Here is a 24,596-nt window from a genome sequence, read left to right on the forward strand (position 1 = left end):
GAAAACTGTAAACCAGCAGAAACTCTGAGTTCCTTTAGATTAAAGTTAAAAGCTGTTGGTTTAGAGCTGCCTCTGTTGTAGCTAAACTGTCATTAGTTTAAGTTTGTAGGCCAACTTCTCCTTTATTATGCCCCTGAAATGTCCTTTCTGTCTTTTTTAGCCGTGTAAAGCTGCTGAGTTATCCTCTCACTGAAATGTGCTACACAGATAAACTTGGCTTGGTGCTCACATCTGGTCCATCTAGTTTTCTGCCTCATGAACAAAGGACAACTGAAGCGGTTGTCTTTCAGACAGCTGACTGACAGTGCTCAGCATGCAGGGAAGTAATCCGCCTGCTGCTGCTTTAAATTCAGCATCAGATCAGGGGGTCAGGGTTCACGCGTCCCCGCCGCGTCACCCAGAGGAGTTCAGGCTGCAAACCTTTCAGCTGCAGTCAAACGCTCGCAGGCTGTCCTCTGCCTGGTTTGGCCTCTCCTGTGGACACCACCCGCCCAGGAGAGCCAGGCACTGTGCCAGCAGGTTTAGCCGGGTAACCAGCAGGTTTAGCCGGGTAATCAGCGGGTTTAGCCAGGTAACCAGCAGGTTTAATTGGGTAACCAGCAGGTTTAACCAGGTAACCAGCAGGTTTAGTCGGGTAACCAGCAGGTTTAACCGGGTAACCAGCAGGTTTAACCAGGTAACCAGCAGGTTTAATTGGGTAACCAGCAGGTTTAACCAGGTAACCAGCAGGTTTAGCCGGGTAACCAGCAGGTTTAACTGGATAACCAGCAGGTTTAGCCGGGTAACCAGCAGGTTTAACCAGGTAACCAGCAGGTTTAGCCAGGTAACCAGCAGGTTTAACCGGGTAATCAGCGGGTTTAGCCAGGTAACCAGCAGGTTTAATTGGGTAACCAGCAGGTTTAACCAGGTAACCAGCAGGTTTAGCCGGGTAACCAGCAGGTTTAACCGGGTAACCAGCAGGTTTAATTGGGTAACCAGCAGGTTTAACCAGGTAACCAGCAGGTTTAATTGGGTAACCAGCAGGTTTAACCAGGTAACCAGCAGGTTTAATTGGGTAACCAGCAGGTTTAACCAGGTAACCAGCAGGTTTAACCGGGTAATCAGCGGGTTTAGCCAGGTAACCAGCAGGTTTAGCCGGGTAACCAGCAGGTTTAACCGGGTAACCAGCAGGTTTAATTGGGTAACCAGCAGGTTTAACCAGGTAACCAGCAGGTTTAGCCGGGTAACCAGCAGGTTTAACCGGGTAACCAGCAGGTTTAATTGGGTAACCAGCAGGTTTAACCAGGTAACCAGCAGGTTTAACCGGGTAATCAGCGGGTTTAGCCAGGTAACCAGCAGGTTTAGCCGGGTAACCAGCAGGTTTAACCGGGTAACCAGCAGGTTTAATTGGGTAACCAGCAGGTTTAACTGGATAACCAGCAGGTTTAGCCGGGTAACCAGCAGGTTTAGCTGGGTAACCAGCAGGTTTAACCGGGTAACCAGCAGGTTTAGCCGGGTAACCAGCAGGTTTAACCAGGTAACCAGCAGGTTTAGCCAGGTAACCAGCAGGTTTAACCGGGTAATCAGCGGGTTTAGCCAGGTAACCAGCAGGTTTAATTGGGTAACCAGCAGGTTTAACCAGGTAACCAGCAGGTTTAACCGGGTAACCAGCAGGTTTAGCCGGGTAACCAGCAGGTTTAACCGGGTAACCAGCAGGTTTAATTGGGTAACCAGCAGGTTTAACCAGGTAACCAGCAGGTTTAATTGGGTAACCAGCAGGTTTAACCAGGTAACCAGCAGGTTTAGCTGGGTAACCAGCAGGTTTAACCGGGTAATCAGCGGGTTTAGCCAGGTAACCAGCAGGTTTAGCCGGGTAACCAGCAGGTTTAACCGGGTAACCAGCAGGTTTAATTGGGTAACCAGCAGGTTTAACTGGATAACCAGCAGGTTTAGCCGGGTAACCAGCAGGTTTAGCTGGGTAACCAGCAGGTTTAACCGGGTAACCAGCAGGTTTAATTGGGTAACCAGCAGGTTTAACCAGGTAACCAGCAGGTTTAGCCAGGTAACCAGCAGGTTTAACCGGGTAATCAGCGGGTTTAGCCAGGTAACCAGCAGGTTTAATTGGGTAACCAGCAGGTTTAACTGGATAACCAGCAGGTTTAGCCGGGTAACCAGCAGGTTTAACCGGGTAACCAGCAGGTTTAATTGGGTAACCAGCAGGTTTAACCAGGTAACCAGCAGGTTTAACCGGGTAATCAGCAGGTTTAACCGGGTAACCAGCAGGTTTAACCAGGTAACCAGCAGGTTTAGCCGGGTAACCGGCAGGTTTAACCGGATAACCAGCAGATTTAGCCGGGTAACCAGCAGGTTTACACGGGTATCCAGCAGGTTTAACCGGATAACTAGCAGGTTTAGCCGGGTAACCACTAGGTTTAACCAGGTAACCAGCAGGTTTAGCCGGGTAACCGGCAGGTTTAACCGGATAACCAGCAGGTTTAACCGGGTAATCGGCAGGTTTAGCCGGGTAACCAGCAGCACCCATAAGCCACTGCTTTGCTCTCAGGAAGCCACACAATGGATGAGAAACATGGATACCATACCATAGTAATTTTATTTATAAAACACTTTAAACCCCAGCAGGACCAAAAATACAAACGATCACTCATAAAACAATAAGCAAAAATTAATAAAAGCAGAACGCTGAGACGAGGGGACATGCTGGAGGTTCCTGAGCGGAGGAGCAGCACCGCCTTTCCTCACAAACAGACGTGGTGCTGCTCAGCTGGCACCGCAGGAATGTGGGATGAGACACAGGTTACACACCAAGCTCCGTCTTTGCTGCGTTGTTCTGGTTTGGTGGACGCTCAGTGGAGAGCGGGAGGGACGTGTTCTTCTTCGTCTCCAGGGTCTACTCATCATCGTCACGGCTGATGGCTGAGTCTGAACCCTGAGTTAGACGCAGGAATGTCTGCTGAAAACACAAAACATTACAGCCTTCACTCAGAGAGCTTCACGGTTTACCGCTTGGTCTCAGAACCAAAAGCTTTGTGCCAGCAGAGCAGAATCCTCATCGTTCTGTCAGTAAAGTCTGCCGGGCCTGGGGGACTAGCGGGTCCTCAGGGCCCGGCTTCAGGTCCTCAGGGCCCGACTCCAGGTCCAGGTCCTCAGGGCCCGGCTCCAGGTCCTCAGGGCCCGGCTCCAGGTCCTCAGGGCCCGGCTCCAGGTCCTCAGGTCCAGGTCCAGGTCCTCAGGGCCCGTGAGGAGCGGACGGGTTCTGTTCTGAGCAGCAGCAGCATTACTCACTGGCAGAACAAGCTGCACCTTGGTCCTCAGGGCCCGGCTCCAGGTCCTCAGGTCCAGGTCCAGGTCCAGGTCCAGGTCCAGGTCCTCGGGGCCCGTGAGGAGTGGACGGGTTCTGTTCTGAGCAGCAGCATTACTCACTGGCAGAACAAGCTGCACCTTGTCTGAATCACGTCTTCTCACAGCAGCGTTTAGCCGTGGAACAACAGAGCATGTAATCACAAGGAGAACACAGAGACAAACAGCAATTACACCCCCCCCCCCCCACACCAGGACTGACGGCAGCCATCTTTGTTAGGGCTGCTTCCCGCTGTGAGTCACTGCTGTAAGCCGCCACCCAAAGCGCTCCTGCCTGACGGACGCTTGTTGAAGTGCAGAGGTCCACGTTTGGAGCCGGATCCTGAGGAGAACTCTCTGACTGACATGTGAGGAAGAGGAGGACCAGCAAGCCTTCAGGACTTCACCTACAGCTAAAGGCCAGGACTGCTGCTGCTGCCGTGCATCAGGCTGAAAAGAACAATAAAGCTTAAAAAGCTCACCTCTCCTGTTTCATACAAATAGAGAAATAAAACTCACATACGTTTGATTTTACAACAAGTCTCCTGATCTTCTCAGACCACAGGAGCCATTTTTATCCATCATGGATGGATGTGACTCCATCTACAGCACATATTGAATGAGTTTTGTTTTCCAGTCATTCCCTCCAGCAGCCTGTAAAACAGACGATGATGATTTCAGGAAGCCAGCCTGCTCGTTGTTGCATGTCTGAACTGATTTTATAACTTTATTTTGTCTTTTAACCCGTCTGTTCCCAGCATCACAGCGACCGTCTATACCTAACGGGGAATTTACTGACCCACTCAGTAAATAAGAACATTTATTTCAGTAACCCTCTTTATTATTTCTGTTTCTCCCTCAGAAGAAAACTGAAGCTGGAAGCAGATATTTACATAAATTAAAGAAAAAGCTCCTCTGACATGGAATCAGAATAAACTGATTTGATCAGCCAGGATACAAACACGTTATTTCTAAGGGTCAGAATAATTAGGGATGGTTTTAGAAAAAACATTTTTGATTACGTTTATGAGTCAGAAGGTTCCATAAACTAAGATTACTAAACTTTTAGTTTTGTGTTTATTGTCATATTTACTAACATGTCTCCCTGTGTCATAAAATTCTTCAGCATAGCAGAAATATACATAAAGACATATAAAGGAAAATAAACAGTGTTGTTGTTTTATTGTATTTTAAAGTATTTAAGCCACAATGATGATGTCACGGCTCTGTAAGCCTCTGATTGGTTAATTAACTAAATGAAGGAGCACCTGTGGATGGATTTGAAGGCGGCGCTTCCTGGTGGGACATCATGGAAAAGCCAAACAAATCCGGCCAGACATCAGAACAGAACCACGGACCTCCACCGGTCCGGTTCCTCCGTCAGATTCATCTGTTCTACTAATTACCTGCAGGTGTGAGCAGCTGCTCTTCAGCGAGGGGCGGTTCTGTGACCCAGAGACGGTTCTGTAGTAGAATGTGTGAACCATCATGATAATATTCTATAATGTAAAAACATGCAGTAAATCCCTGAAACTAGCTCCTAATTCATCGTATCATTTATATGAAGCTCAGGATCAAAGGTCGATCACTTCTGGAAAATATTCTGGCTTTATGTGAAAACTACAAGCAGAACCCAGCGGCTCTTCATCCTCTAGTTCTGTTAACATGACTCTAGGGGGATTTATCATAGGTCACTAATGATATTCTCATGGCCTCAGATAATGGACTTGTGTCTATACTTGTCCTGTTAGATCTCAGTGCTGCATTTGATACAGTTGATCACAATATTCTCCTACAAAGACTTGAACATACTGTAGGGATTAAGGGAAAAGCATTAGGCTGGTTTAAATCTGATCTGTCGGACAGATTCCAGTTTGTTCATGTTAATAATAAATCTTCCTCAAACTCTAGGGTCACCTGTGGAGTACCACAGGGTTCAGTCCTTGGACCAATTCTCTTTACTATATATATGCTTCCGATAGGCAAAATTATCAGACAGCATGGGATTAATTTCCACTGTTATGCTGATGACACTCAGCTATATTTATCCATAAATCCTGATGAATCCAATCAGTTACTTCGACTGCAGTCATGTCTTGATGACATCAAAAGCTGGATGACTTTAAATTTCCTGCATTTAAATTCTGACAAGACAGAAGTTGTAATCTTTGGACCAGAGTCCTCAAAAAATAAACTTCTTAACCAATCACTTAATCTGGATGGCATTAACTTGGCCTCTGGTAATAAAGTTAAAAATCTTGGTGTTATTTTTGACCAAGACATGTCATTTAAATCCCATATTAAACAGGTTTCCAGAGTTTCCTTTTTTCACCTCAGGAATATCGCCAAAATTAGAAACATTCTGTCCAGGAGTGATGCTGAAAAACTAGTCCATGCATTTGTTACTTCAAGGCTGGACTATTGTAATTCTTTACTATCAGGAAGTCCACAAAATGCAGTTCGAAGTCTTCAGCTGATTCAAAATGCTGCGGCAAGAGTTCTGATGAAAATCAACAAGAGGGATCATATTTCTCCAATTTTAGCTTCCCTTCATTGGCTTCCTGTTAAATCAAGAATAGAATTTAAAATTCTCCTTCTAACGTATAAAGCCCTTAATAATCAAGCTCCATCATATATCAGAGCTCTGATTACCCCGTATGTTCCTAACAGAGCACTTCGCTCTCAGACTGCAGGTCTGCTGGTGGTTCCTAGAGTCTCTAAAAGTAGAATGGGAGGCAGATCCTTTAGCTATCAGGCTCCTCTCCTGTGGAACCAACTCCCAGTTTTGGTCCGTGAGGCAGACACCCCGTCTACTTTTAAGACTAATCTTAAAACTTTCCTTTGTGACAAAGCTTATAGTTAGAGTGGCTCATGTTACCCTGAGCTACCTCTATAGTTATGCTGCTATAGGCTTAGGCTGCTGGAGGACATCAGGGCCTATTTCTCTCTCTGCTGATTTCTCCTACTGCTCTCCAATCTGCATTGTTTGTTGTTATTTCAGCTTTTAATTTTTTGTTCTCTGTCATTTCTCTCTTCATAGAAGGTACACCTGGTCTGGGGTTCTGTTAGCTGTGACATCATCAGGGGAGGCAGATCATCCTCTATTACCATCTAACATAGAAAGTACTCCTGGGTCAATGTGAGCTTCTGTGCTTTCTGTGTCTCTGCTCTGTCTTCTCTAACATAGAAAGTACTCCTGGGTCAATGTGAGCTTCTGAGCTTTCTGTGTCTCTACTCTGTCTTCCCTAACATAGAAAGTACGCCTGGGTCAATGTGAGCTTCTGTGCTTTCTGTGTCTCTACTCTGTCTTCTCTAACATAGAAAGTACTCCTGGGTCAATGTGAGCTTCTGTGCTTTCTGTGTCTCTACTCTGTCTTCTCTAACATAGAAAGTACTCCTGGGTCAATGTGAGCTTCTGAGCTTTCCGTGTCTCTACTCTGTCTTCTCTAACAGAAAGTACGCCTGGGTCAATGTGAGCTTCTGAGCTTTCTGTGTCTCTGCTCTGTCTTCTCTACCATAGAAAGTACTCCTGGGTCAATGTGAGCTTCTGAGCTTTCTGTGTCTCTGCTCTGTCTTCTCTAAGCCCCAGTGGGTGGAGGCAGATGTTCACACTGAGCCTGGTTCTGGTTCTGCTGGAGGTTCTCCTCCCTGTTAAAGGGGAGTTTTCCTCTCCACTGTCGCTTCATGCATTGCTCAGTATGAGGGATTGCTGCAAAGCCATCAACAATGCAGACGACTGTCCACTGTGGCTCTACGCTTCTCCAGGAGTGAATGCTGGTTGTCGGGACTTTGAAGGAATCAACTGGTTCCCTTATATAGGACATTTTTAACCAATATGATTGATTTGACTTTGTAAAGTGCCTCGAGATGACATGTTTCATGAATTGGAGCTATATAAATAAAATTGAATTGAATATATACATATGATATATATATTTGTCCCGTATGGGACAAGGCGCTGACTTTCAGACACCTTGTCCCATGAGCAGAGACCCGGTGCCAGTCCCAGCAGAACCTCAGCACTAATGTGAGAAGGCAGCGCCTGCCTCCCTGTCCTCGCTCAGAGTGAAGCCAGGTTGGTGTATGGACCGTCTGTTTCTCCTCACGTCTCCCTGCCGACCCAAACACAGCGCTCTTTAAGGTTGTTTGCAGTGGGAGCCGGCAGAAAGCTGGCGCTGAGACAAGACCAGCAGTCTGCAGGCGCTTACTGGAAACGGAGCGGCTCTGGCCATCGCTCACCTGCACCGCTCCCCCTCACTGCCATCCAGGCCTGATGTGGAGCAAAGCGTTTGGACCCAGAGGGACATTCAGAGCGGGCTTTCTATCAGCATGACTGTGGAATAAAAGCAGCTGTGGTTCTGCTGCTGACGTTGAGTCACACTGACCAACATGGAAGCAACGTATGGCTCAGATCTTTGGTTCTGTGCAGTCCTCAGCACACAAAGAGAGAAACAGTGAAGTTTGCTGAACATTAAAGCTGCATGTTGTCAGGTTGCATTAATTAGTCTGCCAGGCGTGAGGCGTCTCCTGGCAGAGCTGCTTTCCTGGTGCTCCTGTCTTCCTGAGACGCAGCTCATCCAAAGGTCCCGGCTTCCATGAAACAGCCGGAGCTTAAAGCAGTGGACCAGCACTGCCTCTAATCTACCAGAGAAGGTCATTGTGGCACAAACTAGAGACAGTATTTCTAATATGAAGCTTTAACCAAGTAGAAACGCTGCTGTTCCTCCCTGTGAGGGAACGGTCTGCCTCAAGATCTTAGGTTGTGTGTCGCGTTCAGGTTGGATGGAGCGATCAGGACTTGGTGCTACGAGGGTTCTGCTTGGCATATCAGCCGCTGTTGGAGTGTCTACTTGAAGGAGACCTTGGCTGGGCTGACCCAGAACTTACTGCAGAGACCGTGTGTCCCCCCCCGGGACACCTGGGGAAGGAGACGGAGGTGTGACCTGGTACCTTGGAGACGTGATGGACGGACAGATGGTTGGATTCATCTCTAATGTTACAACAGGTGTAATTCCTGTTGGTGTTCAGCTGCATGGATGTGGCTCCAGTGGAAAGGTCTGAGGATGTCCTCCCAGAAACACACGCAGCTCCCTGCCACTCCTGGCTGAGGACAGCAGAGCAGCAGCCAGGAGTGGCAGAGCAGCAGCCGGCTCTCTGCCACTCCTGGCTGCTGCTCTGCTGGCTGAGGACTGCAGAGCCGCTCTGGTGGAGCTGCAGGCGTCTGCAGACACGGCAGGCAGCTTACAGTCAGTTTACAGGCTGCTTACAGGCTGCTTACAGGCTGCTTACAGTCAGCTTACAGGCTGTTTATAGGCTGCATACAGGCTGTTTACAGGCTGCTTACAGGCTGTTTACAGGCTGCTTATAGGCTGCTTACAGGCTGTTTACAGGCTGTTTACAGGCTGCTTACAGTCAGCTTACAGGCAGCTTATAGGCTGCTTACAGGCTGTTTACAGGCTGTTTACAGGCTGCTTACAGTCAGCTTACAGGCAGCTTCTAGGCTGCTTACAGGCTGTTTACAGACTGCTTACAGGCAGCTTACAGGCTGCTTACAGTCAGCTTACAGGCTGTTTACAGGCAGCTTACAGGCTGTTTACAGACTGCTTACAGGCAGCTTACAGGCTGCTTACAGTCAGCTTACAGGCTGCTTACAGTCAGCTTACAGGCTGTTTACAGGCTGCTTACAGGCAGCTTACAGGCTGCTTACAGTCAGCGTACAGGCTGCTTACAGGCTGCTTACAGGCAGCTTACAGGCTGCTTACAGTCAGCTTACAGGCTGTTTACAGGCTGTTTACAGACTGCTTACAGGCAGCTTACAGGCTGCTTACAGTCAGCTTACAGGCAGCTTACAGGCTGCTTACAGGCTGTTTACAGACTGCTTACAGTCAGCGTACAGGCTGCTTACAGGCTGCTTACAGGCAGCTTACAGGCAGCTTACAGGCTGCTTACAGGCTGTTTACAGACTGCTTACAGTCAGCGTACAGGCTGCTTACAGGCTGCTTACAGGCAGCTTACAGGCTGCTTACAGTCAGCTTACAGGCTGTTTACAGGCAGCTTACAGGCTGTTTACTGGCTGTTTACAGGCTGCTTACAGGCTGTTTACAGTCAGCTTACAGGCTGTTTACAGGCTGCTTACAGTCAGCGTACAGGCTGCTTACAGGCTGCTTACAGGCAGCTTACAGGCTGCTTACAGTCAGCTTACAGGCTGTTTACAGACTGCTTACAGTCAGCGTACAGGCTGTTTACAGACTGCTTACAGGCAGCTTACAGGCTGTTTACAGGCTGCTTACAGGCTGCTTACAGGCTGCTTACAGGCTGCTTACAGGCAGCTTACAGGCTGTTTACAGGCTGCTTACAGGCTGCTTACAGGCAGCTTACAGGCTGCTTACAGGCTGTTTACAGACTGCTTACAGGCAGCTTACAGGCTGTTTACAGGCTGCTTACAGGCTGCTTACAGGCTGCTTACAGGCAGCTTACAGGCAGCTTACAGGCTGCTTACAGGCTGTTTACAGACTGCTTACAGGCTGTTTACTGGCTGTTTACAGGCTGCTTACAGGCTGTTTACAGTCAGCTTACAGGCTGTTTACAGGCTGCTTACAGTCAGCGTACAGGCTGCTTACAGGCTGCTTACAGTCAGCTTACAGGCTGTTTACAGGCAGCTTACAGGCTGTTTACTGGCTGTTTACAGGCTGCTTACAGGCTGTTTACAGTCAGCTTACAGGCTGTTTACAGGCTGCTTACAGGCTGTTTACAGACTGCTTACAGGCTGCTTACAGGCTGTTTACAGACTGCTTACAGGCTGTTTACAGACTGCTTACAGGCTGCTTACAGGCTGTTTACAGACTGCTTACAGGCTGCTTACAGTCAGCTTACAGGCTGCTTACAGGCTGTTTACAGGCTGTTTACAGGCTGCTTACAGGCTGTTTACAGACTGCTTACAGTCAGCTTACAGGCTGCTTACAGGCTGCTTACAGGCTGTTTACAGACTGCTTACAGGCAGCTTACAGGCTGCTTGCAGGCTGTTTACAGTCAGCATACAGGCAGCTTACAGTCAGCTTACAGTCAGCATACAGGCAGCTTACAGGCTGTTTACAGACTGCTTACAGTCAGCGTACAGGCTGTTTACAGACTGCTTACAGTCAGCTTACAGGCTGCTTACAGGCTGCTTACAGGCTGTTTACAGGCTGTTTACAGACTGCTTACAGTCAGCTTACAGGCTGCTTACAGGCTGTTTACAGACTGCTTACAGTCAGCGTACAGGCTGTTTACAGACTGCTTACAGTCAGCGTACAGGCAGCTTACAGGCTGCTTACAGGCTGCTTACAGTCAGCATACAGGCAGCTTACAGGCTGCTTACAGGCAGCTTACAGGCTGTTTACAGACTGCTTACAGGCTGCTTACAGTCAGCTTGCAGGCAGCTTACAGGCTGCTTACAGGGAGCTTACAGGCTGCTTGCAGGCTGCTTGCAGGCTGTTTACAGGCTGCTTACAGGCTGTTCACAGGCTGCTTACAGGCAGCTTACAGGCTGCTTACAGGCTGCTTACAGTCAGCTTGCAGGCTGTTTACAGGCTGCTTACAGGCAGCTTACAGGCTGCTTGCAGGCTGTTTACAGTCAGCATACAGGCAGCTTACAGGCTGCTTACAGGCAGCTCACAGGCTGCTTACAGGCTGTTTACAGGCTGTTTGCAGGCTGTTCACAGGCTGCTTACAGGCAGCTTACAGGCTGCTTACAGGCTGCTTACAGGCTGCTTGCAGGCTGTTTACAGTCAGCATACAGGCAGCTTACAGGCTGCTTACAGGGAGCTTGCAGGCTGCTTGCAGGCTGCTTGCAGGCTGTTTACAGGCTGCTTACAGGCTGTTCACAGGCTGCTTACAGGCAGCTTACAGGCTGCTTACAGGCTGCTTACAGTCAGCTTGCAGGCTGTTTACAGGCTGCTTACAGGCAGCTTACAGGCTGCTTGCAGGCTGTTTACAGTCAGCATACAGGCAGCTTACAGGCTGCTTACAGGCAGCTCACAGGCTGCTTACAGGCTGTTTACAGGCTGTTTACAGTCAGCATACAGGCAGCTTACAGGCTGCTTACAGGCTGCTTACAGGCAGTTTACAGGCAGCTTCTAGGCAGTTTACAGGCAGCTTACAGTCTGTTTACAGGCTGTTTACAGGCAGCTTACAGGCTGCTTGCAGGCTGTTTACAGTCAGCATACAGGCAGCTTACAGGCTGCTTACAGGCAGCTCACAGGCTGCTTACAGGCTGTTTACAGGCTGTTTACAGGCAGCTCACAGGCTGCTTACAGGCTGTTTACAGGCTGTTTACAGTCAGCATACAGGCAGCTTACAGGCTGCTTACAGGCTGCTTACAGGCAGTTTACAGGCAGCTTCTAGGCAGTTTACAGGCAGCTTACAGTCTGTTTACAGGCTGCTTACAGGCAGCTTACAGGCTGCTTGCAGGCTGTTTACAGTCAGCATACAGGCAGCTTACAGGCTGCTTACAGGCAGCTCACAGGCTGCTTACAGGCTGTTTACAGGCTTTTTACAGTCAGCATACAGGCAGCTTACAGGCTGCTTACAGGCTGCTTACAGGCAGTTTACAGGCAGCTTCTAGGCAGTTTACAGGCAGCTTACAGTCTGTTTACAGGCAGCTTACAGGCAGCTCACAGGCTGCTTACAGGCAGCTTACAGGCTGCTTGCAGGCTGTTTACAGTCAGCATACAGGCAGCTTACAGGCTGCTTACAGTCAGCATACAGGCTGTTTACAGGCTGCTTATCAGCGCTGCAGCTGAAGATGAGGGCTACAGCGTGCTCTCCACCAGCAGACACTTTATCTTCAGCTAGGCCCCCTGGGGCCTCCAGGAATTACAACATTCACGTTTCTTTGTTCCTGCAAGCAAATCCACCAATTACCCGCCAGAGGAGACACATTTACTGCACAGCCTGATGCGACCTGCAGGCTGACAGAACTTCAGACAGGCTTCCAGACGCAGGTGACTGGATGCTTCAGGTTTTTATGGATCCGGTTGTGTCTGATCATGCAGCCTGGTTGGAGGGACCCGGTAGTTCTGGCCACCCAAACAGACTTTATTCCTTTGTTGTAGCCTCTCCATTGAAAACTATCGGTCCCGGCTTGTTTGTAGCTTCAGGCTTTAATAGGAGAAGGTGAACAAGAAGGGCTTATTATGAATGAGCTGTGGGAGTGGAGAGGGGAAGGGGAGGAAGCAGAGTGAGACGGCAGACTGTGAAAGAAAAGGCGTTAAGGCTCGTCTTCAAACAACCAATCAGTCGCCAGTGTCTGTGAAAGTGGCCTTTATCAGGCGTTGATGTTTTACGTCAGTTCTGTCTAATTTCCGCCTCCTCTTCACAGACACCCAGGACTGACAGGAAGTCCAGTCCTCTCAGACATTTCTCTGATTCGACTGTCGCCGCACGCTGCCGCCGGGTCGGCGGAGTCTCCGTTCAGCCCGCCTCATCCCTACATCAGCCCCCACATGGACCAGTACCTTCGCTCGGTCCACGGCAGCCCCACCCTGTCCATGATCTCAGCGGCCCGAGGTCTGAGCCCAGCTGAAGGTAAGAGCTTCACCATCACAGCTGTTTCAGGAACAACTCAGCGTGTAACCAACCTTCAGCAGAAACTCACACTTTGATGATCGACAATAACAGCAAAGTACTAAAACTCCACAAATGCACTGAAACATAAGTCCAGTCAGTGGCTTTAAACTCCAGGAGCATCGAACCCGAGGTTTTCAGTTCGCCTCATACAGCAGCACACCTGAGAAATGATGAAACAGCCCTTTTTTACTTTAGTTAGTTTGGGATTATTTCAAGTTCAATGGACGCAGAAACAGAAAGGTACAGGAGAAACAAAAAAGACAAAAAGCTAAAAGGAAGAAAAGGAGGAGGAGAAAGAGGAGAGGAAAGGTAGAGAGTGATATAACATCCTCTGAGTCTGCTTCTACACCTGCAGAGAGAGATATAAAGAACAGCAGAACCAGCTGATAAAGTATTACAGGAACAACCAACACCTTGATACCATCACTGAAGAATATACAGGATTAATTAATACGACATGTAGAAAGATAAAGATAATAACAGGATTAATTAATACGACATGTAGAAGGATAAAGATAATAACAGGATTAATTAATATCACATATAGAAAGTTAAAGATAATAACAGGATTAATTAATACGACATGTAGAAAGATAAAGATAATAACAGGATTAATTAATATCACATGTAAAAAGATAAAGATAATAACAGGATTAATTAATACGACGTGTAAAAAGATAAAGATAATAACAGGATTAATAAATACGACATGTAAAAAGTTAAAGATAATAACAGGATTAATTAACACGACATGTAGAAGGATAAAGATAATAACAGGATTGATTAATATCACATATAGAAAGTTAAAGATAATAACGGGATTAATTAATACGACATGTAGAAGGATAAAGATAATAACGGGTTTTCTGTATAGAAGTGAGTCTGCAGCACCTGGAGGCGTTTGTGTCTCACCTTGCCCTCATTCAGGCCACTGAGATGCTGCTGATGTCTTCTGCTTTTCCTACAGTTTCAGGCGTTGCTTATTTTACTGAACAATTGTCCAATTATGTCTGGAAACTCCCATCATACATCTGGAGGAGAGGTTTCCTCCGGTGAATGATGTGCAGGTGTTGAAGCCTGTGGATCCACTGAAAAGCGTCTCTTGCTGCTTGGCTGCAGCTCACTGACTGTGTAAAGATGGAGGTCCCACTGCTGATTATCCTGCCAGCGGCCATAATTAGTCTGCATGCAGTTCATTCCCAACATGAGGCTCTGAAGCGCAGCTTTCATCAAGAGTAAGACGCTGTTTTCACTGCTCTGTCAGGCTTTGTTTGCACTGGATTTAAGTCTGAAAAGATGAAACCAGAGGCTACCAATGAATCTCTTCATTGACATAATAAAACTGAAATAGTTTTGCTGTTCTGATAATATTTTAGTAATGAAAACAATGAGGAGCGTTTCACCAAAGAACCAATCAGTACTGCAGCTCCATCTTAAATGTAGTAGTTGAATTAAGTTTACCCAGTTGTACCATGGTTTAACTTGTCCACTTATAAACTAAATACATTAAGTTTAACTTAACTCAATTACATGTTACCAATTGAAGCAGTTGATGTGAGTTGGAGCTGCATAACTGCACTGCACAGACTCAGAAACTCTGATCGGTCTTTAGTTAAACCTGAAGGTTCCAGTTCAAACCTTCGTCCTGGAGATGCTGGCCGGTCCTCAGAGCGATGGGAAAGAGCTCAGACCTCGTTGGGTTTGGTGAAAGGAAGATGTCAGAAGGTCCGGAGATGTTTGCCAACTACTGCGGATCATCAGGCGGTGAAGATGTTCAGAACCAAAGGTTTGACCCATTTGGCCTCAGAGTCAGTCTGAGGCTTCCAGCATGGTGGTGGCAGCATCATGGTGTGGGGCTGCCTGGCTGCCAGTGGTACCGGAGCACAGAGCCAGTGGTACCGGGCACAGAGCCAGTGGTACCGGGACAGTGGTACCGGGGCACAGAGCCAGTGGTACCGGGGCAGTGGTACCGGGGCACGGAGCCAGTGGTACCGGGCACAGAGCCAGTAGTACCGGATAGGGGCCAGTGGTACCGGGCACAGAGCAGGGGGACTAACTCTAAATTATTTGGCTTCACCTGCAGTGAGGGTGGACAGAGCTAAATCCTGGACCCAAACTATAACGGACCTTAAGGACCAGTTCTGACTGGGAACCAGCCCGTTGACATGGCCTCTGGTGCTGCAGGAGGCTGGAGGAACAGGAGGTCCAAACACCCCCCCCCCCCCTCCCTCCTTCATGGTCCAGGAAGTGGAGGGACCCCAGAGCAGTGAGCTGCATGAAGGAGTCATGTCTGGTTCTAATGGGTTCTGACATGTTAATGCAGCTTTACTGCGTACAGGTGTTAACACCTTTAGGTCAACATTGCTGCTGCTCACAGCAGCTGCAGCTTTCTGCGGCCACAGCAGCGCCGCCTGTATGTGTGCCCCCCCCCCCCCCCCCATGACTTCATCCTGTCATAATGTGCGCTCTATCCAGGGGCAGCGCTGGAACCGGGCCATGTTTCCATGAGCAGAACCCCTCTCGCCAGGCTCAGCCTCTCTGGAGAGATTTCCTCCAAGGCAGCGGGCAGCAATCTCCCGAGTCGTCCCCTTGATGTGTTTCCTGCAGAGACGTCTAGCTTCATAACCAGAGAACATGTTACAGTGAGCAGGGCTCCTCCAGAACCACCGTCCTGCTCCAACACATCAGCCAGCCTCTGCCCACGCACCAAGGAGGGAACCCTGGTGGTGCTGCAGGGGGGCAGTGGTTCTGTTGCAGGGTTCTGGTTCTGAGGGACGGTGAGGCTTCCCTCGTGTTCAGGCAGGTGCACACATCTTTTATTTCTCTCGTTTCTGATGCAGTGACCCACGAGCATCTGAAGGACCGAGCCCTGTTCAGTTTCCCTCCGCCGGGCTCCAACTCCTCAGAGTACTACCACCTGATGGCCGGCGCCAGCCACAGGAACCCCTACGGCGAGCTGCTGATGCAGAACGGAGCTGCCGCTGCCGCCGCTGCAGCTGCCGCTGCCGCTGCCGCCGCTCACCTGCCGGACTACATCAGCCCTGTGGATGGTGAGATTTCTGCTTCAGCTGCTAACGCATGTGAGATGTCTACAGCCATCTGTTAATGTTCAGAGCTTTGAAGTTCTCAGGTACGTCCTCCTCCTCTGGAGAACCTCTGTCTCTCTGCAGAACCTCCATCTCTCTGGAGAACCTCCGTCTCTCTGCAGAACCTCCGTCTCTCTGCAGAACCTCCATCTCTCTGCAGAACCTCCATCTCTCTGGAAAACCTCCGTCTCTCTGGAGAACCACTCCTCCATCTGTTCCATGTCTCCACACATGGAGGTCAGCCTGACGGCCTGAAGGCCGAGGCTGTGGAGAACCTCCGTCTCTCTGGAGAACCTCCGTCTCTCTGGAGAACCTCCGTCTCTCTGGAGAACCTCCATCTCTCTGGAGAACCTCCGTCTCTCTGCAGAACCTCTGTCTCTCTGGAGAACCTCAGTCTCTCTGGAGAACCTCCGTCTCTCTGCAGGCTGAGATCCTGCAGAACAACTGAGGAGCTGAAGAGGAACGCTTCTCAGTTCTGCTGATCTCTGCTCCTCAGCTTAGCAGACAGAGAGCAGGACTAGAGACACCATCACTCCATCATTACTCCATCCATCACTCCATCCATCATACATCCATCCATCCGTCTACCCCTCCGTCCCTCTGTCCGTCCCTCCATCCGTTGTTCATGTGTGGTTCTCCAGGTTCTCCAGGTTCTTCAGCCACTCTATAGTAACGTTCTCTTAGTACCTCTGTCAACAACTGGGAAGTCTTGAACTGTGAGTGTGGAAAGGTGTGGAGCTCTGCCAGGAAAGCCAGTAGGAACCCTCTAAGGAGTTTTTGCTGGCGGTCCACAGAGCCCAGCCTGTCCTTCATGCTGCTTAGAACTCTTTCTCCTGGACTTGGACTTCAGCAGCAGACTGCCTCCAGGAAGCTCTCAGAGTCTGGAAGAGGAGTCTCTGACCAACCCACCCGCTGCAGGGTGAGGATCTCTGAAGACTCTAACGCAGCCTTCCTGACGGGCACAGAGTAATAAAATCTGATATTGGATTACACGGCCATTAATCTCAGAAATGACCCCCATCACAGGGTAAACACTGCAGTGCTTCTCTTCTTGCCAGGATCCTGGGCTACCTGCGAGGCTGTTTGCTGGTGCAGCCACAACCTCGGTCACCCCGGCTGGCCGCTCCTCTGCAGCATCAACACTGCCTCCATGGCAGCTTCTCTGTGTGACTGATGTGGTCAGGAAGGGGCCGGTCTGCAGGCTCTTCCACTCACAGAGACCATATTGACCAAGGCAGCGTGCTAATGGTCGCTGCGGACCGCCTCATGTGGAATCAAAGAGCTTATTTAGTGTGAGAGCCCGGCTAGAGCAGTGCTAAAGGTGGCAAGTATGAGCTACATCCATTGCTTTTGTTTGTTTTGGATGCTTGCAGAGATAAATACCGTATTAAAAAATCAATTTATGCATTAATATTCAGCAGACCCACCAGAAGGTCGGAGAGCCCTCAGTGAACCCGTCATGTGACTTCTAAAGTCTTTCTACCTCTTCTAGCCTGGAGCTCGTTTCAGAGCTTTGCACCATCGAGATCCTTTAGCTTTGCTAAACAACAGGACCCTTAGCGTGTCAGGCAGGATGACATCTACTCCACATGTTGTTACGGTGGTCTCAGGAATGAGCCAGTGAGGTTTTCTCCTGGTACTCCAGCTTCCTCCCACAGCCCAAAAGCATCCATGTCAGGTCCATTAGCACATCTGAGCTGACCAGAGTGTGTCCATCAGTGGTTGTTTGTCTGTGACGGACTGCTGGCCTCGTCCACATCCTCCTCCTGACTCCTGACTCCTGATCATCTCAGGTGGTTCTGGAGGCGGCTTCCTGATAGTGACGTTGTGCAAGAACAGTGCAGAGAATGCACTGGGGGGGGGGGGGTCTGAATCACTGAGGGAGGCGTTGTAGAGATTGATGGCCACAGGTAGGAATGATTTCCTGTGGCGCTCTGTGGTGCATCTGGGTGAGAGGAGTCTTCAGCTGAAGGAGCTCCTCTGCTGGGTCAGTGTGTCGTGGAGAGGCTGTGAGACGTTGTCTAAGATGGACTGGAACCTGGACAGCGTCCTCCTCTCTGTGTCCAGCAGATTGGCCTAGTCAAAGTTTGGATTGATTGGGATGGTGTGAGCCGACCTTAAACAAAGTTAACCACTACCCAAAAGGTTCCCCCTTAGCAGGAGGATCTACCACCTTTTGGGTTTATGGGGTGTGATTACTTTTTCTCACAGAACCAGGTTGGATTGGAGAGATTGTTTTTCCTTTAATCGATGAAATCATCGTTTGAAAACTGCTTTTTATATTTATTCAGGTCATCTTTGTCTGAACCATTTAGCGTTAGCATTAACAGAGGAACTCTTCAGGGGGTGTAAATACTTTTTCACTGCAGCTGGAGTACTTCTGCTCTCTTTGAAGCTAAAGTAATGAATCTGCGCCTAAATGAACCCAGCTTAATACGACCAGAGTGAAGTGGGCTGATGTAGGTTCACACTGGGAGGCATTCAGAGGACTGTTTGTGTTTCAGCGAGCGGGTATGTTGGGGGGGGGGGGGGGGGGGGGGGGGCTGCGGGTGGGGGCTGTGGGTGGGGGGCAGAGGAATATCGCAGCGGTTGGTGGAACCGTTGAAGCTGCCGCGACAAAAGCAGCGGCCAAAGTAAATGTCTGCCATCCTGCGGAGAAACGTTTTTTTGTGTAAAGGCAGCAGAGGCGGGGAGGGGGAACATCTGTGGACTGATGTGGTGCTGGGGGGGGCCCATCAGGCTGCACACACAAACACTTAACTAAATGTTAGCTCAAGAGCACGTCGGTGGAAGTGTGTGCATAAACACGCAGGCGTACCCAACGGCAGCTTTGGGCTCAGGGAGGGTTGGGGGGGGGGGGGGGGGGCCCGCAGGAAAGTAAACAGCGGGGGGGGGGGGGGGGGGGGCATGGCGAGGTCTGTGGTGGCGCTGGTGGTGCTGCTCGTTAGTGGTGAGGGTGGTGAGGGTGGTGGGCGGCCCTGCACGGGGCGATGTTAAAACCTGGGCTTCAAAGGTCACATGACTGCAACGCTCAGGATGTAGTCATGTGACCTCAGCTGGAATTCCATCTGGTTCCACGAAGCTCCACCTAAACCATCAAAGGTGAAGAAATACCAACTTTCTTCCCATCATGCTCTCCCAGCGGTGCTGCGGGCGTCACGCCCCGTCAGGCCGCGGGTCCTGCTGTTGGTACGAGGCGGCAGCATCGTCCAGGTTCGCCAGGAAGTGGACCTCCATCCTTCCCTCTAGACCTCCATCCTTCCTCTGGACCTCCATCGTTCCCTCTAGACCTCCATCCTTCCTCTGGACCTCCATCCTTCCCTCTGCACCTCCATCCTTCCTCTAAACCTCCATCCTTCCTCTGCACCTCCATCCTTCCTCTAGACCTCCATCCTTCCTCTAGACCTCCATCCTTCCCTCTGCACCTCCATCCTTCCCTCTGGACCTCCATCCTTCCCTCTAGACCTCCATCCTTCCTCTAGACCTCCATCCTTCCTCTAGACCTCCATCCTTCCCTCTGCACCTCCATCCTTCCCTCTAGACCTCCATCCTTCCTCTAGACCTCCATCCTTCCTCTGGACCTCCATCCCTCCTCTGGACCTCCATCCTTCCCTCTGGACCTCCATCCTTCCTCTGGACCTCCATCCTTCCTCTGGACCTCCATCCTTCCCTCTGCACCTCCATCCCTCCCTCTAGACCTCCATCCTTCCTCTGGACCTCCATCCTTCCTCTGGACCTCCATCCTTCCCTCTGCACCTCCATCCTTCCCTCTGCACCTCCATCCCTCCCTCTGGACCTCCATCCCTCCCTCTAGACCTCCATCCTTCCTCTGGACCTCCATCCTTCCTCTGGACCTCCATCCTTCCCTCTGCACCTCCATCCCTCCCTCTGGACCTCCATCCTTCCCTCTGGACCTCCATCCTTCCCTCTAGACCTCCATCCTTCCTCTGGACCTCCATCCTTCCCTCTGCACCTCCATCCCTCCCTCTGGACCTCCATCCTTCCCTCTGGACCTCCATCCTTCCTCTGGACCTCCATCCTTCCTCTAGACCTCCATCCTTCCCTCTAGACCTCCATCCTTCCCTCTGGACCTCCATCCTTCCCTCTAGACCTCCATCCTTCCCTCTAGACCTCCATCCTTCCTCTGGACCTCCATCCCTCCTCTAGACCTCCATCCCTCCTCTAGACCTCCATCCTTCCCTCTAGACCTCCATCCTTCCTCTGGACCTCCATCCTTCCCTCTAGACCTCCATCCTTCCCTCTAGACCTCCATCCTTCCCTCTAGACCTCCATCCTCCCTCTGGACGCTTCCTGGGAGCTGCAGCGCCTCTGAAGGGCAGCAGGGACGCTGCTCCACCCTTCAGCTGATCTGCCTTATTCGTCACCCTGTGGACCTGTGAGCCGGCCTGCTGAGCCGGCAGCAATAGCCCCAGAACCCCCCAGCAATGCTGGCCTCGTTAGCGGCGTGGTTCCCAGCAGAAGGGACTCTCTCTGAGCTCCCAGCTGGAGTCTATCCTCTTATCAGAGAATGTTTGCACAGCCCATATTTGACCCAGCAGGAGGCGGGCCGTGATGACACTCCAGCACCAACCTCAAATTAACGTTCCCCTACAGAGTGCAGCACATGCTTGAAATAATCCAGAGCACATAACTCCTCTCTGCGGTCCTTTTTAAATATTTCTCCCCTCTCTGCTGTATCAGTGTGTAATTACGTCTCTCTATATAAATCCAGATCCCACAATTACAAGCAGCCGCGACTCGGCCCCACAGAGCAGCGCAGCGGGCTCGCAGGGATTGCTGCGCCGCCTCGGCCTGCGAAACATCTGTTTTCTCGCTCTGCGCCGGAACAAGCTCGCCCTTTCAATTAGAACCCCCACCTACAACGCCCCCCCCTCAGAGGCTGAATTCACTGCATCCTGTGGGGGAAACGTCCAACCGACCTGATCAGGCTGGAGCAGGTTTGGCCGCCGGAGGCCTGAGGACGGCGTGAAGATGGCGGCGCAGGGCGGCGCAGGGCGAGGCCGGCGCCAGCCTACCGGGCCGAGTCATGAAGGGACGTATTAATGCACAGCTCTTCTATTAAAGCCGTGTTCACAGACGTTCTCAGGCAGCGGGGAGTCAGCCTTCCCCTGAGCGTTCCTGCAGACCTAACGAAGCACATTCCTGAGGAGGCCTTGTTGTTGCTGCCAGCTCCGTGTAATTCTCGCGCTGACGGCCTCTCTCGTCTCCCGGGGGCCTTTAACCGCCTGCATATGGCGGCTCTTTACGACTCGCCGCCTGCAAATGTTGCAGCTTCACGCCGCCGGCTCTGTGACTCCGCTGCTGCCTGAACCCGTTTAGCTGGAGGCGCCGTGAGCTCCACCATGACGGGGTGTCAGGTAGGAAGCTGCCATGGAACCATGAACGGTTCCCCGCCTGATCGGGTCCTGATTTAACACAAAGCGGTCCGGCTCGGTCTGCAGAACCGGCTCCAGATGATCCTGGATGCCGCTGGTTCTGAGAAGGTTCTGGAGGGTTCTGGACGGGTTGAACGCTCCTTTGTTCTTTTTAAATCCTCAAATCAATTAGTTTAAATTGCCTCCATTTAACTTTCTCCAGTACTGGCAGAGATTGCTATCGCAGCAATCCCCCCACAACCGTTCAGCCTGCATGGAGCTCAGGGTGGAGAGAGAGAGAGGGAGGGAGGGTGGAGCGAAGCTGCTGCACTGGAGACCGCCCCAGGTTCTGGCCCAGGGTTCTGCTCTGAGGTTCTGAGCTGAGGTTCTGCTCGGAGGTTCTGATCCAGGGTTCTGCTCTGAGGTTCTGGCCCAGGGTTCTGCTCTGAGGTTCTGACCCAGGGTTCTGCTCTGAGGTTCTGGTCTGAGGTTCTGAGCTGAGGTTCTGGTCTGACATTCTGCTCTGAGGTTCTGCTCTGAGGTCTGACCCAGGGTTCTGATCCAGGGTTCTGATCTGAGGTTCTGATCCAAGGTTCTGCTTTGAGGTTCTGGCCCAGGGTTTTGATCCAGGGTTCTGCTCTGAGGTTCTGGCCCAGGGTTCTGACCCAGGGTTCTGCTCTGAGGTTCTGCTCTGAGGTCTGACCCAGGGTTCTGATCCAGGGTTCTGATCTGAGGTTCTGATCCAAGGTTCTGCTCTGAGGTTCTGACCCAGGGTTCTGATCCAGGGTTCTGATCTGAGGTTCTGGCCCAGGGAGTGATCCAGGGTTCTGATCTGAGGTTCTGATCCAGAGTTCTGGTCTGAGGTTCTGAGCTGAGGTTCTGCTCTGAGGTTCTGCTCTGAGGTTCTGGCCCAGGGTTCTGATCTGAGGTTCTGAGCTGAGGTTCTGATCCAGGGTTCTGCTCTGAGGTTCTGAGCTGAGGTTCTGCTCTGAGGTTCTGACCCAGGGTTCTGACCCAGGCCGTTAGCGAAGGGAAGATTCTGCGCTGCATCAAACATGTCGTTCTAAGCGGCGTCTTGTCTCTGTGTGTTTGGTTCCGGTCCAGTTTCCCGGTTCTCCAGCCCCCGGCTGACGCCGCGGCTCAACAGGAAGCGGGCGCTGTCCGTCTCGCCGCTGTCCGACGCCAGCATCGACCTGCAGACCATGATCCGCACCTCGCCCAACTCCCTGGTGGCCTACATCAACAACTCCCGCTCCAGCTCGGCAGCCAGCAGCTCCTACGGACACCTGTCCGTGGGAGGACTCAGGTGGGTTCTGGGCCCGCTGCGGGTCGGGGTTCTGCTCCGTTTCCTGCGTGTGGCTGATTACTTCCTGTTTCCTGCAGCCCCACCTTCAGCTTCCCCCACCCCATCAACCCGGCGGCCTACCAGCAGCTGCTGGCCCAGCAGCGGCCGCTCAACGCCTTCGGCCACACGCCGCCTCTGCTGCAGCCGCCGCCGTCCCCGTTCTCCGCTCGCCAGCACGCCGCCACGGCGCCGTCGTCACACAACAGCTCCGACCTGAGCCAGGTAGGTCCGTCTGGTGCCGCCGACGGTACCGGGCCGAGCTTCACACCTGTGATCCGTGTCACCTGCCCCCCCTCAGATGGTTCTTTTAGCATTTATTTCTCACGGGTGGAACCAAAGTGTGGTTTTACAGCCAAACCTGTTCCCACGCTGCACAATCATCAAATCCCCGTTTCCTGGGCAACGCGACGAGGCGTGACACGGAAGAGGCGGAGTTTATCGCTTCAGCAGCAGCTTTGGAGGGAAAACTGCTGAAGTTCAGACGTGTTCGCTGATAAGGCTTCTTAGAATATTCTCCACTGCATTTACACGACGACGTTCTACTCACCACCTCCGTTCACACTGCTACAGCTGCTGTGTAATTCTCCTGCCACGCCACTAGTTGGTGCTGCTGCCTCCTCTTCCTCAGCTCTTCCTCAGCTTCACCTACAGCTTCTTTGCATCTCTCAGGAGAACGCAGCGTTATTAGTGCTGATCAGAACCACATTCTCTGCTCCTGGAGGAAAGGCGTGGCGCCTGGGTGGGATTAGAGCCCCCCCCCCCCCCCCCCCCCCCCCCCTCTGATGTTGGACCTGCTTCAACATATTTACTGCTCTCATTTATACCACCTCGTTCTTTCTGGCTCCATTAGCGCTTTAACGGCCTTCGGAGTCTTTGTGTCGCGTTCAGAGTCCCCGGGTTGATCAAAGCCCCCCCCCCCCCCCCCCCCCTTTCCGGCCCATTCTCTAAGCGGGGCAATAACTCTTCTTCTCTCATACTTTGAGTCTTCTGCGATCACAGAGCAGTGTAAACTGTCTAGTCTTGGCGGCGGCTCCTGCCTGGCTCATGGGCTGCAGGGCCTGGAGCAGACGGAGCTCTCCGTGCCGCCTGTGCTGTTTGATTAGGAGAATATGCCGATGAGTGAATTATGGATGCATAAATGGAGAATCTAAAGTAAAACAAGGGTTTTGTGCTCAGAAGCTCAGGACATCATCATGAACCCAGACTGGTTGCTTGGTTGATCCCAACGACCAAAGCAGCGTGTCTGCGGTCCTTCAAGTGTACCAACCCAGTTGATCTGATGGTGGAGTGTTCACCGCTGTAACGCCTCGCCGCTCTGCCCCATCAGCCCACCTGAGCCGCCGCAGCGAAGTCAAAGCTGTTCCTCCACCGGCTCTCTGCCTTGAATGCTCACTCCTCCTCAGACAGCCGGTGCCAGATTAGCTGAAGGCCTCTGAGGGAGTAGATGTCCAGCGCTCTTTGCCTGCCTTGCTGGCGGCAGACGCTTGTGATATCTGAGGCTTGGGTCCGATCGCCGGTCCCTGCAGCACGACGTGTAGAACTTGTTCAAGGTTCCCCTTAGCTGACCAGCCGGTAAAGCAGAGTTGTTCCGGACTCTCCAGGACTCCTAAATCATTCTTTATTTCTAACTTCTCTTTTGTCTCTGTGGTTCAGAATGCCAGCGGAGATCCGGCCGTCACCAGCACCGTCAATCCCTTAAACACCAAGAGAACCAAGGTGAAAACTGAAGCAGAGGGTCCGGTTCCCATTTCACCGTCTTCTCAGGTAGGAGCATCAGAACACTTCATACCAATTTATTTAATATTTAATATTTGCAGGTTATTGGAAAACCGCGGCTGCAGTTTTCCA

The 24,596-nt window shown here is 51.1% G+C and overlaps 1 protein-coding gene across 1 annotated transcript in view; it reads left to right on the plus strand.

Moving 5' to 3' along the window:
- gli2a (GLI family zinc finger 2a) overlaps window positions 1-24,596 on the plus strand; it is a 79,018-nt gene that overhangs the window by 42,832 nt on the left and 11,590 nt on the right. Inside the window, 5 exon segments of the mRNA XM_036132587.1 lie at window positions 12,695-12,900; window positions 15,783-15,992; window positions 22,508-22,709; window positions 22,787-22,970; window positions 24,402-24,512. Coding sequence (XP_035988480.1) covers window positions 12,695-12,900; window positions 15,783-15,992; window positions 22,508-22,709; window positions 22,787-22,970; window positions 24,402-24,512 — 913 coding nt within the window.

Source organism: Fundulus heteroclitus, unplaced genomic scaffold, assembly GCF_011125445.2.
Source record: "Fundulus heteroclitus isolate FHET01 unplaced genomic scaffold, MU-UCD_Fhet_4.1 scaffold_53, whole genome shotgun sequence".
NCBI lineage: Eukaryota > Metazoa > Chordata > Actinopteri > Cyprinodontiformes > Fundulidae > Fundulus > Fundulus heteroclitus.